The sequence below is a fragment of the Bos javanicus genome, chromosome 29 (assembly GCF_032452875.1).
Source record: "Bos javanicus breed banteng chromosome 29, ARS-OSU_banteng_1.0, whole genome shotgun sequence".
Taxonomy (NCBI): Eukaryota; Metazoa; Chordata; class Mammalia; order Artiodactyla; family Bovidae; genus Bos; species Bos javanicus.
In genome coordinates this window covers 47,241,491-47,255,342 of record NC_083896.1, presented here as the reverse complement: position 1 = coordinate 47,255,342, position 13,852 = coordinate 47,241,491, and the positions used below count along the sequence as shown (strand labels likewise).

General features: G+C 48.9%; 1 protein-coding gene across 2 annotated transcripts in view; it reads left to right on the top strand.

Annotated features, from left to right (window-relative positions):
• LTO1 (LTO1 maturation factor of ABCE1) overlaps positions 1-10,764 on the top strand; it is a 67,341-nt gene extending 56,577 nt beyond the window's left edge. Inside the window, exons 4-5 of one of the 2 annotated variants that reach the window (XM_061407290.1) lie at positions 6,523-6,634; positions 10,428-10,764. In XM_061407290.1, the coding sequence (XP_061263274.1) occupies positions 6,523-6,634; positions 10,428-10,481 (166 nt within the window). In that variant the 3' untranslated portion in view covers positions 10,482-10,764. The remainder of the gene's footprint in view (positions 1-6,522; positions 6,635-10,427) is intronic. The other variant, XM_061407291.1, reaches the window with a different exon arrangement.
• The last annotated feature ends 3,088 nt before the right edge of the window (positions 10,765-13,852 follow it).

Below are 13,852 nucleotides of genomic sequence, written 5' to 3'. Positions count from 1 at the left end.
GGCCATATAGATCAGCTGGCAGTAAATTTTTGCTTGTGTTGTCGTTCAGTTGCTAAGTCAAGTCCAACTCTTTGTGATCCCATGGACTGCAGCCCGGCAGGCGCCTCTGTCCTCCACTATCTCCCAGAGTTTGCTCAGATTCATGTTCATTGAGTCGGTGATACCATCTAACCATCTCATCCTCTGCTTTCCTCGTCTCTTCCTGCCCTCAATCTTTTCCAGCATCAGGGAATGAGTTGGCTCTTTGCATCAGGTGACCAAAGTATTGGAGCTTCAGCTTCAGCATCAGTCCTTTCAAAGAATATTAAGGGCTGATTTCCTTTAGGATTGACTGGTTTGATCTCCTTGTGTGTTATTGATCTGAAAATGCCTTTATTTCAATTCTCTTGTTTTTGAAGGACATTGTCATTGGGTATAACATTCTGAGTTGGTGAGTCTTTCCTTCCAACACTTTAAATATTGTTTCCCACTATTTGCTGATCTCTTTTGTTTCTGATGAGATATCAGCCATCAGTGTTGGGTTCTTCCTGGATATGTAATGTGCTCTTTTATCTGGCTGCTTTCAAGATTTTCTATTTTTCAGTAGTATGACAATGTGTGCAGGTATGGTTTTCAGGCTTTTTTGGGGTTTTGTTTTGTAATTATCCTATTTGGGATTTATTGTGTTTCTTGAATCTGTAAATAGCTTTCTCCCTATTATATGGAGATCTTCAACTTTGGGAATTTTTTGTTTTATTTACTCAGTCTTTTTGTGCTTCCTTTCACTCTGTTTTATTTCTGGGACTGCAACTACACATATTCCAGGCCATGTGACTTTGTTCCAAGGGTCTCTGAGCATTTGCTAACTTTCTTTAGATTTCCCTCTCTCTCTTTAAAATGTTTAAAAACGTCTGTATTTACTCTGGTAGGACTGGGTCTTTGTGGCTGTGTGCGGTTGTGGTGAGGGGTGGCTGCTCTTCACGGCGATGCGCGGACTTCTCGTGCAGTGGCTTCTCTTTTGTGGAACACAGGCTCCAGGCACGTGAGGCTCCAGGCGGCTTGGGCTCAGCAGTTGTGGTGCGCAGGCTTAGTTGCTCTACTGCATGCAGAACCTTCCCAGACCGGGGTGGAACCCATGTCCCCAGCACTGGCAGGCAGATTCCTATCCACTAAATCACCAGAGAAGGCCTCTCTGTTGATTGGATAGTTTCTATTGATCTGTCTTCAGGTAATTTCTACTGATATTTCTAATCTTCTTTGAATCCACTTACTTTTTCACTTGTTATTGTGCCTGTGAATTCTGAAATTTCCATTTAGTTCTCTTTTCCAGTTCTAATTTATCTGCTGAGATTCTTTATTGATTTGTTCATTAGGGCCATATTTTCCTTTAAATCCTTGAACATATTTATAATAATGGCTTTATATATCTGCTAAGTCCAACATCTGGGCTATCTTCCAGTCAGTGGCAATTGACTCCTATTTTATGGCATATGAGTTATATTTTCCTTGTGCTTTGCTTGTCTAGATTTTTTCCTATTATTTGGAACTTCAGATGACACATTTTAGAGATTTTGAATTTGATATTTGTCTCTGAGTACTGCTGGTTTTATTCTTGTAGGTGGTGGATATTCCTGGCTGATAAGTTGAACTTGCATAGACTTGGATCTGGCTTTTCCTGGGCCCCTCTAAGTTGCTTTGACTCTCCTTCTGAATTCTGTCTTCAAGCTTTGTTGAGAGTTGATTTAAGGCTCTAGACTTAGATAGACTAGACTTTGCTGTAAGTTATGGTCTTTACTCCTAAGGCACAACTTTTCTGATGTCTCTTCTCCTTTCTGGTTGGCTGGCAACTTCAGTGTGTCTCAGCAAACTTTGGTCTCTCAACTGCACAGCACCTGATCTCAAGTAATTCTTACATAGTCTTTCCCTGTATACTCACAACCCCACTCTTAGCCAAAGACTTGCAGGTAATCTTCATGCAAATGTCTGAGGTGTTCCTGTGGGCACAGCTGCCTCCTCTCTGGCACCCTGACCACAGATTCACATCATTTTCACAGTCCCCGCCGCTCAATACGATTGTTCTCCTCTGCTCTCGCTCCTATACTGTGGTCAGGAAATTTCCCCAGGCAGAGAGGCTGGGCAGTTAATGGGATTGCCTTATGAGTTTCCCTTCTCTCAGGGATCACAGTCTCTAATGCCTGCTTTCTGTTGCCCAAACAAGATTGCTTCATATTTTCCCCCCCAGTTTTATGGTTCTTTATGGCAGGAAGCTTCCTCTGGTAGTCACTTCTCCATCTGGGAGTCAGAAATGGAAGTTAAGTGGTATGCACCTATTGATCTAGAAGTGTTCTTCTCCAATCCCATTGGTGAAGAGGATAAAAAACAATTTGTCATCATAGGAGAAGGACAGAAGTTCACATTCACTCTCTGGTTCCAGACTGGAGCTAACTCTCCTATTCTCACAACAAGACACCTCATAGGGACCATAGTCATCCTGATATTCTATAGATCAGGCTGGTCTTCTGTACTGATAACCCATGTGAATTGGAAGTGGTGAGCATGGAGCATAGAGTATGCAGAAAGTGAGAAAGAGACTTCTGACAATATAAAGGGCTGCATGCCAATGAAATGAGCAGGGACCCAGTGTCCAGGGCCCGTGGGGCTTCCCTTTAAAGCAAAGAACCATTTGCTGCCCATCCTACATCTTCTACAGCTAGCAGGAAAGAAGCACAAAACTTAAAGTTGTTTGGGCTTGGGGGGAGGTGGAAATCAATAGCACTCTCAGGAATTCTGTTCTAACCAGCTTATCGAGTGGTTTGAAAGGCTTTCTATCTCACGTGAGACCCAGAGCAGGTCTTAGAGGGCTCGGTGGCAGGCAGAGCCTGGAGTGTAAGTTTCTCTGTCCCTAGTGGCTTGCGATCCACCAGATAAGGTGATGAAGGCTTGCACAGGTGGAGAGTGCAGAAAACCTCTCCAGGAACGTCTCAGCATAGACCTGTGGGGTTCTTGAGTGAAGACATGCTCTTTCTAGAAATTTTTCTTTTCTTTTTTTTTTTTTGGCCATACTGTGCAGCATGCAGGATCTTAGTTTCTTGACCAGAAATTGAGCCTGTGCCCCCCTCTGTTGGAAGTGCAGAGTCTTAACCACTAGGCTGCCAGGGAAGCCCCAAGATGTGCTCTCTACAATATAGAAGCCACTGGCGGTTTGAAGAACAGCTTGTGAGATGCTAGTAGGTTCCAACAGGGCTGGAGCACCTGGCCGGGGCACTCCAGGTGGCTGTGCAGCTGAAGTGCCTCTCATGAGCTGGCTGAAGACTGACTCTTTTTGCATCACGTCCTCTCTGAGAAGTAACCCTGAAAGACAGCAGGGGCGGTGGGGGCATCCCTCAGGCAGCACACTGGCCATCCACTGTACATAGAAAAGTACCCAGAAGCAGGAAAATCCACAGACGCCTGGACATGGGCAAACGGCTTGTCTTATGGGTTAGGAGCCTAAAAGGAACAATATTAGGAGATCGGGAACAACTTAGTTTGGAGATGGACCTACAGCAGTGGGTAAAAGTGTGTGGATGCCAACTGGCCTTCAGGGGGCCTGTCCCATAGTTCAGGCCCGCAGGGACCAGGTCAGTGGGATGACCTGTCCTGGAGATGATGGTCAGTCTTTCTACTTGGTTATGGCACAAAAGAATAAATCAAAGATGATGAACCCCAAATCTCTCTTTGGCTGCTCTCTTTGGATGACCACAGTCATCCCCAGATGATGCTATTGATGATGGAGTAATGAACAAGAATCCACAGGAGACAGCAAAATACCTCTTTCTTCCTGGAAATTACGTTACTACGAGAGTGTTCAGAAATAATGACTATGGTCTTGGGGCATGTTAAGTGGCCCATAGACACCAATACCCATGCTGGACACCCAAACTTTCAGCAACCAAGACAAATGATGACCCTTCAACGTGACACCCTGCCTTGAGAGCACCAGTGGGCCCCTTAGCGGCAGGTTGAGTCCATCACCCTCTTTTAATCTGGAATTCTCCAGGCAAGAATACTGGAGGAGGTAACCGTTCCCTTCTCCAGGGGATCTTTCTGAGCTAGGGACTGAACCCTAGTCCCATCTTTCCTGCATTGCGGACAGATTCTTTATCAGCTAATCCACTAGGGAAGCCCTTCTAATCTGGGTAGAACAGCAGTTTGTCTTTTCTGGAACTGCCATTACTCTTGGTATGGGTTTTGCTTCCTCTGCTCACAGTGCTTCCCAGCATCCATCAAAGGGCTTATAGAATCCATCCCCGAGGTCTGACTGCACACCTTGAATTGAGAAGTCATTTTACAGCTGGGGAGATACCACATTGAACACACGGCCTTGTGGTGTACTGGTCTTAGGACCTACTCTCATCAGTCAGAAGCAGATAGGCTAGGAGAATACAAGAGCATCCTGTGAACGACTCAGCTACCCATCAGTGCACCCAATCAATAGCCAGATATGGTGCTGTGACCCCCAAAGTTGAAATTCTTGGGTTCAAGAACAAAGGCTGGAGTAGGAGAGCCATTTCTCATTGTCACCGCCGCCCCCACCCCCCACACCCGGTGCCTCGCTGGAGGTACGTGCTGAACATGCCTCTTGCTTCCTGCCCCTAAGCTCCTCTGAGGACTGCCATGGGTGTGTGCTTAGCCCTCACACACACTATCTGGAAGTGCTGGGAAGTCAACATTCTGTGGGCTGATCCTCTGTCCGATGGAGGGGGGAAACTGACAGATGAAGGTTAGACATGAGAGCTGGATCATAAAGAAGGTTGACTGCTGAAGAACTGATGCTTTTGAATTGTGGTGCTGGAAAACACTCTGGAGAATCCCCTGGACAGCAAGGAGATCAAACCGTTCAATTCTAAAGGAAATCAACCCTGAATACTCATTGGAAGGACTGATGCTGAAGCTGAAGCTCCAATCCTTTGGCCACTGATACAAAGAATTGACTCATCAGAAAAGATCCTGATGCTGGGAAAGACTGAGGAAAGGAGAGGGGCGTGACAGAGAATGAGATGATTGGATGGCATCATCCACAGACTCAATAGACATGAGTTTGAGCAAGCTCTGGGAGATGGTAAAGTCAGGGAAGTCTGGCGTGCTGCAGTTCGTGGAGTTGCAAAGAGTTGGACACAACTGAGCGACTGAACAACAAGAGATCCCAAGAGCCAGTGGAGGGAGACAGACAGTGGGGTTGGGGGAAGCTAGAGAGGCCAGAAGGCATTGTGTGCAGCTCTGATGAGAAAGAGGAGGGAGTCAGGTGACCATCAGGAGTGAAGTGTTCTGGATGGAGGGGATAGCGTGTGTTAGTCTCTCAGTTGTGTTTGACTCTTTGTAACCCCATGGACTGTAGCCCGCCAGGCTTCTCTGTCCATGGGATTCTCCAGGCAAGAGGGGATTGCCATTCCCTCCTCTAAGAGGGGATAGCAGGGGACCACCTCATGGAGATGAGGGTCTTTTCCATTGCAGTGCATTCAGTGTCTAGAAATAAAAAATATTCAACTTCACATAATACCCCTGAGAAAGTGGCTTAGCAGGGTTATGTAACTGCTTCATGTACTGGTGAGCCCAGGGGCTTCACAGGGTCCTCCATCCATTTTTCTTGCCGATGGACATAATCTGGACAAGAAAATTGTGTTTTGAAGATGGCAGATCCAAAGGGGAAACAAAAATATGTGTAGCAGGCATCCGTTTATTAGAGACCAAGTTTAGTTACGATCAGTCAAGTCTTTCTCCTTGATTACAGCAAAAAAGAATAAATAAAAGAGGCAAACCCAAGACCTCTCCCTGGCTGCTCTTTAGAAAGGCCGTTGTGATCTGGTAGAATCCAAGTCAGGTGTGGTGGGTACCACAGTCACCCCCAGGATGATGCTGTTGATGATGGAGAAATGAGTAAGAATCCACTGGGCGCAGCAGAGATATCTTTTCCTTCCTGGAGACTGTTGCTAAGGAGCGTATTCATAATGAAAGACCATTGTCTTGGGGCATGTGAAGAGGCCCACAGAAATCAAAGGACTTTAAAGGGGTTGAGAAGCAGGTGTGGTGAAGACTCGGACATGGAGGGAATTGTCAGGGCCAGAAGGGACAAAGTTCAGACGGTGCCCACGGCGTTTTATTGCAGAAAGGAAAGCATCCTTTTGAATTCTGTAATAACACTGTGTTTGTGGTCTATTTTCATCTGAGGATCTCAGAACACTTTCAGGTTGTCATTAAGCTTCACAGCGACCTGATGTACTGGGTATAATTATACCCATTTCATCGCAGGGTCATCTGAGGCCCTTTAAGATGAGCCGACTTGCTTGGAGACTTTGATCTCGACTTTTCTGTTTTCCACCCTGACTTGCCTGGTTCATTTTAATGTCGCGAAATCAGTGAGGGACATGAAAATTTCAACAAATCTACTCCAAAACCAGTTACTTAAATTCTTGGGCAAACCCTCCGTGGCTCTCCATGACCACCTTCCTCTCATGTTCATTAACAAAACCAGTTAGCCAAGGTATTTTTTTTACATGCTTTTAGGAAAAGTCGTTGTATGGAAATATTGGAAGGCGTGAGATTGATCCCACGGAGCAAATGCGCCCCTTTCCCATGGTCTGGAATGGACTCCGTCCCAGGCAAATTGGAGTTGCAGGTATGCCGCTAATTTCCCATCATTCTGCTTGGAGGCGATAAGATGTCTTTTCATCTTAAGTTACATAAGTATCCAAACACATAAGGAGACCGTTATTACAAAGGCAACCGACAAGGGCAAAAAAAAAAAAAGAGTTTCATTTATTCTGAATATCTGCACTAAACGGTTTTGATGTCTTTTCGGGGACTCCTAAGTACTAAGAAGGAGAAAAAAAAATGCACAAAAGTCCTTTTGAAAATGCAACCTGGCTGTCGCTGATGTTGGGTCTGTCGAGAAATCTATTGTCCATAAGGCAAGGGCCGGGCGATCATAATCCATCCTATGATATTTGCATTCGCCTTCCCCGTCTGCCCAACCGGCGGCTTATGCAAAGCAGCTCTTAGTATTCTTAGGGGGGTGGGGGCAGGGAGAGAGGCATGTACATGTACTTCAAAAACTCAGCTCCTGACAATGGGGAACATTTGTGGTAAATATGCTGCACTCTGGATGTTTTCTACCCGCTTCTTCAGGAAAACAGATGGGTAGTTTCTCTGACAGTGAAATTTATAGGTAACTGAAGGAAATGAGTGGTAAAAGGGAAAACTCCCTGTTTTTAATGTTTCCCATATAATCAAGCGCCTCTTTCATGGAGGTACCCCACTGCACTCCATCCTTCCACATTCTTTCCCCTTGACTGGCTCTCAAAAGATCCATTTCAACGAGGAAGAAAAAACCCAGCATCAAGGATGATGGTTGCGGATCCTGACACACACACAGGTTGTCTGCCTAACAGATAGCTTTGGCTCGGCCATATCGGACAGCCGACCTCTGGGTGAGCCGCCCAGCAGCCGCACTCCTGCGGGCGATGTCGAGGGAAGCCGGCCCTGCAGATTAGGGGCCCCCCGGGAAACCGAGACCGATCCGGCCGCTCAGTTTCATCTCTAATCTATCCGGCGAGGTGTGTTCAGTCAGCGACTTCCCAGGAAGACTTGGGCCGCATGGGAAGAAATTTAAGTTTCCAGCCTGTGTCCCTAGGGCCGTCTGAATGGAGCCGGTGTTTGAGCCTGTCCTGCACCTCGTGTAGGTCCGTGATACCATCAGGGGCGCCCCTGCGCTGGGCGGCGGGGGAGGAGGGAGGTGGCCGGCCTGCGGACTCGAGAAACTCAATCCCAGGCCGTTTTAGCTCGACAGACATGGATGGAGAATTTACTAGGGTGGATGGATGGATAAATTAAATCACAAAATCTGCACTGGGAGGGAGAGGAGTGTATGTGACTACTGTAACGCAAGTGAGGATAAGATATATGTGCATGTATATATATGTATATGTGCATATATATACATAAAGAGAGGTGGGCTTCCCCAGTGGCTCAGTAGTAAAGAATCCACCTGCAATGCAGGTGACACAGGAGATGCGGGTTTGATCCCTGGGTCAGGAAGATCCCCTGGAGGAGGAAAGGGCAACCCACTCACGCCTACAGAATCCCATGGACAGAGGAGCCTGGTGGGCTACAGTCCCTGGGGTCGCAAAGAGTCAGACAAAACTGAAGCAACTGAGCGCACACTGACACACGCACAGAAGCACGAAAACGTTTCGGATAAATGATTTCTTCTGTCTCAGAAACTAGGATGAGATTTCAGATGGGTTCTGAAGGATAAATGGAAACTCAGTGAGAGGAAGACTCTGTGAGTTTATTCAGGCTGCTGTCTCAAAGCACCCCAGCCAGAGGGGCTGCAGGCTGGAACCCCAGACCCGGGTGTGGGTGAGGCCGGTCCTCCTGAGGCCCCATCCTGGGCGTGCAGACGGCCATCTCCTGCCCGTGTCCTCACAGGGTCGTCCCTCTGAGTGTGTCTGTGTCCTGACCGCCTCTTCTTATAGGGCCACTAGACCTCTATGAGACTAGGGCCCGCCCAAAAGACTTCATTTTTACCTTAATCACTTTTTGAAAGGCCCAGCTCCAGATACAGTCACATCGTGAGGTGCTGGGTCAGGACCCCAACACAGGGCTCTTTGGGGGAGACAATTTGGCCCCTGACAAAGGGAAGGTGGTCCTTTCATGATGTTATACAGACAGCAAAGCCAGAGACACAAAAGGGCAGGGTCTTGGGTCAGGTTTCCCGGATGCAGAGCCTGAGGTAAGGGCTGGGATCCACGTGATTTATTGAGGGAGGTCTCTTAAAGGAAGTGAAGGAGGCAGGATGGGGCAGGGGGCAAGCCTCAGTGAGGTGGTGGTCTCAGCCGGAGACTGGCCTCAGCCTGGGCCCTCATGGACCTCTGGGGTGTCAGATGTGGCACCAATAGACGATGCCTCTTGAGGCCACCATGGGGGCTTTTTGTACACCCCCCACCAGGTTAGCCGGACACTGGCTGTGGTTTCCCAGGATGGCCAAAGCGTGATGTTCTTAGCCAGGGCTCCCATGGGGTTGAGGACCAGGTCAAAGCTAAGGTTTTCCCCATAGTCAAGTACGGATGTGAGAGCTAGACCATAAAGAAGGCCGAGCACTGATGAATCTGTGCTTTCGAACTGTGGTGCTAGAGAAGGCTCTCGAGAGTCCCTTGGACTGCAAAGAGATGAAACCAGTCAATCCTAAAGGATATCAACCGTGAGTATTCTTTGGAAGGACTGAGGCTGAAGCTGAAGCTCTAATACTTTGGCCACCTGATGCAAAGAGCTGACTCACTGGAAAAGACCATGATGCTGGGAAAGATTGAAGGCAGGAGGAGAAGAGGATGACAGAGGATAAGATGGTTGGATGGCATCACTGACTCAAGGATATGAATTTAAGCAAATTCTGGGAGACAGTGAAGGACAGGGAGGCCTGGTGTGCTGCAGTCCATGGGGTCGAAAAGAATCAGACACGACTGAGCAACAACAGCAGCAACAACTGGACCAGGAGCTGCCTGAACAACCAACATCAGAGGCTGGAGGTGCTCCTGGCAGCCGAGCTCCTGGGGGACCTGAGTGGGTGCCCACGCTTCCCAGAGGTGCAGTGAGCTTGAGGGGACAGAGTGGCTGCGTTTGTGGGTTGACCACGGAGGTCTGCAGTGGTGAGGGTGGGGTGTGGGCAGAGCTACTGAAAGGGGGCAAATTGAGGATGAAGCTACACTGCTGCCCCTGGTCTCTCTGGCCTGCCCCCCGCCCCCAGCCTGGCACGTGGCAGGGACCCTGCGAGAGTTGCTGTTCAGTTGCTAAGTTGTGTCTGACTCTTTGTGATCCCATGGACTGCAGCATGCCAGGCTTCCCTATCCTTCACTATCTCTAGGAGTTTGCTCAGACTCATGTCAACTGGGTCTATGATGCCATCTGCAAGAGGGGCTATGAGAAAACCCATGTGGGCCAGCCCTGGACCAACTTCTGCATTCAGAGAGCTACTTCCATTGCCTCTCCTTGGGCTTTTATTAAAAAGAGGTGATTTCTCATTCTTTGCTTTTGGATTCTAAAGGTCTTCTGAGTGGCTTTTGAGCTATGGAAATTATGTTAAACATCACAGAGTTGATTGCTTTTTATAAACTTTTCATGATCTTGATTTCTTTTTAACCTTTAGAATAAACAACATAACTCTGAATCCTATAAAGGAAAAGGAAAAAAAGAGGTGATTTCAACCTGATGAATAAATCCGAGGGGACTGGGTATATAAGTGGACTGTGCATCTTTGCAGAGGAGCCCGCTGCCCAGAGGCCAAGGAAGTGAGAAGTTGGACAGCGTCAGCTGTGGGGGAGGCGGCAAGGTCCTTCCTCCTCGTGGGGCGTGGAGCCCAGGGGTACGCAGAGTGAGGAGGAGGATGACTAACGGCAGGCTTTCTTCCTCCCCAGTTTGTCAGAGGTGGTCCTGTCCTCGGTGGCCAGCTCCATCCACTGTGGGTTTGAGGGAAGCCCTCCTGATTTCGTCACCATCATCACCGCCTGCTGGAGGATGGTCACGTGCTTCAGCATGCAGGAGTGGTGCTGTGTCTGAATCTGGCACCAAGCGCAGGCAGGGAGAGGTTCACGTGGTGAGATCTGCCTTGGGAACCACCCTCTCCAAAGCCGACATCCTGTGAGATTCACGAGCAGTGTTCTGAGCCTTCTCAGCAGCGCCTCTTCCTGCTATGGACGCTCAATGCCTGTCTGGTTAATAAAGGACACGAACCACTGATGCGTCCTCTTGCTGAATCCATCTGGAACTCTGGGGATGGAGAGCAGGTGGGGGGCTGCTAGCCCAGCTCTGACAGGGCTCCTGTTTTGATGATGGACAGGGACCCTGGAAGAGCCCCCTCACGCACTCCCATAGGTCAGCTTGGGGACGTATTCACTTTCTGCTCCCATCAGACTGTTCTTTCTGGCAACGGAGCTGCAGGCTGAAAAAGAGGATATGATGTGGGGACTTCCCTGAAGGTCCAGTGGTTAGGATTCTGTGCTTCCATTGCAGCAGGGACATGGGTTCGATCTCTGGTCGGGGGTCTAAGATCCCACACGGCTTGTAACATGGCCAAAAAAATAAAAGGGATTCTATCCTGAACAAAGCGGTAGACCCCCCTCCTGTTAGAGTCATTTGAGAAACCGTGCATTTGATTCCTTACAGAACAGTCTCCCATCCCCCTGTCCCCCAGTCCTAACCATCAGGTGGATGGCTGGTGTGCCTGTAGATGTTAGTGGATTCCTGCGTTCTAATAGCAATTGCGTGGTGGCCTCATTCCTGAGGGACCGCTGAGTTTCAAACATTCTGGTCTCTTAATGTTATGAAAATATGCTGTTTATTTTTTTTTAAAACTAAAGGGAATAAAGACAGACAAAGAAAGAAAGGGAGAAATGCAAGTTGAACCTAAGACGACTTTTTTTTTAAAGTCGACCAGAAGGCACGACAGAAGTCTGGCAAAGATAAAGCCATGGGTTCAAACGTATAGCGCTTACTTTTCCTTTGCATCAAAGCAAAGCAAACATCGAGAAGGCCCATAGGCAGAGCTAACCTCCTCAACTGATCCTTTCTCCCCCCTCACTGGCTGCTGGGGGACGTAGATGCCTCAGCCTCTTAAATAACGCTCGGAACAGCGGGCCAATTGTGTGGCCGGGCCAGCGCTGCCCCAGGTAGCCGATAACTTCCTGTGTTGAAATGATGACTTGGAGATTTCATCCTGATATCCCCGCTCACCAGGAAATATCCTCTTACAGACCTGCCATTTCGTAAAGTAATCGGTGAGAATGCCATTAAAGTCAATGTCTTAATTAAGCTAAGCATTAGCCAAGGAATTACAGGCATCTGAAGGCTTAGATGGCCTGTGGGATCTCGTTTCAAGAGGCAGAGGTGTGTGGAAGGTGGAGGACTGGGAACTCCGAGGGAGGCGTCCACCGCCACTGAGAGCCGGCGCATCACGGTCACCTGGGACCCCTTCGGCAGGGCTGCTCACACCCCTGCAGGGTGGGCTGAACCCAGCCCTTCTTGGCATCTCCAGGTTCTCCTTTTTTAAAATTAATTTTTAGTTGAGTACAGCTGCTGCACGACGCTGTGTTAGTTTCCGCTGCACAGCCACGTGAATCGGCTGTACGTATGTGTGCATCCCCTCTTCTTTAATTTCCTTCCCATTTAGGTCACACAGAGCGTTGGGAGAGTTCCTGGGGCTGTGCGGTGGACTCTCATTAGTCATCTATTAGTAACAGTATCAGGAGAAGTCAATGGCACCCCACTCCAGTACTTTTGCCTGGAAAATCCCATGGACGGAGGAGCCTGGTAGGCTGCAGTCCATGGGTCACTAGAGTCGGACCCGACTGAGCGACTTCACTTTCACTTTTCACTTTCCTGCATTGGAGAAGGAAATGGCAACCCACTCCAGTGTTCTTGCCTGGAGAATCCCAGGTATGGGGAAGCCTGGTGGGCTGCTGTCTATGGGGTCGCACCGAGTCGGACACGACTGAAGCGACTTAGCAGCAGCAGCAGCAGCAACAATATCAATAACATATATATGTCAGTTCCAATTAATCCCATCCCCCCTTTCCCTTCTCAGTGTCCATTCATTTGTTCGCTACATCTGTGTCTCTATTTCTGTTTTGCAAGTAAGATCTTCTGTACCATTTTCTAGATTCCACATACATGCATTATTACACGGTATTTGTTTTGCTCTTTCAGTCTGAATGAGCATCTCCACATCCATCTCCAGCTTCTTTAACCTGTTTCCTTGCCTGTGGTCAGCCGCTCCTCTTCGCCTTGCGTAGATGCCTGCAGGCAGATGCTGAGGATGTGGGACCTGGGACAGGCTGGCTCGGTCTCTCCTGGGACCTACATCTGAGGGAAGCTGAAGTCATGCAGGTTGGCCGAGGTCCTCTCACGCAGGGAGCGATGTGCCTTGGGTGGAGGAAGGCACTTTGGTCCCCCCGACCTTGCTGCACTTCCACCGCACCCAGACCCCCAGGAACACCTGTCTCTGTCTCTCACTTCTAGGTACTTAATTAACTGTTCTGTTCTCAGTTTTCAACTCTGGAAAATGGGATTTATTCTCCAGTGCCTAGCTGGAGTGAGCCAGTGACTTGGTAACAACCAGCTGTCAAATATAATCAGATATAACTTTGGATGGTCATAGCACTAGACCTGGGGTCTAAGACCTGGGTCTTGGCTTGGCCGACCTCACTGGAATTGTCCACGCTGGCAGGCAGTGAAGGAGGGGCATAGATGCCCAGTCACTGCTCTTTCTGTCCTCTCTGAGCATTTTGCCCTGCCTGAAATCCTGTTTCATAACTTGCGGCTTCCTCTGGGAACCTTGGCTGTGGGTGCCCGCCTCCGGGCCAGGACCCAGGGCTGTACAGCTGAATTGACCAGAGCCTCCAAGCCTCCAGACTTCACTCCCTGATCCCGAGCTTGTAAACCTCGATGCGGGTATCAGTTACCTTTTGTTGCTGTTGTTTAGTCGCTAAGTCTTGTCTGACTCTTTGTGACCCGCCAGGCTCCTCCGTCCATGGGATTTCCCAGGCCAGAATACAGGAGTGGGTTGCCATTTCCTCCTCCAGGGGATCTTCCTGATCCAGGGATCGAACCAGCATCTCCTGCATTGGCAGGCAGATTCTTTACCCCTGAGTCACCAGGGAAGCCCGTCAGTTCCCTAGTGCTGCGTAACAAAGGACCCCTCAAGCGCAGCGTCTGAAGGCAGGAGTACACTTTCGTTCTCCCAGTTCCTGAGGGGGAGGAACTGGGGAGGGGCTCCAGGTGAGTGGCCCTGACCCCGGGTCTGTCGTGAGATTGTACTTGAGGTGTGGCTGGAGCGTCCTCATCT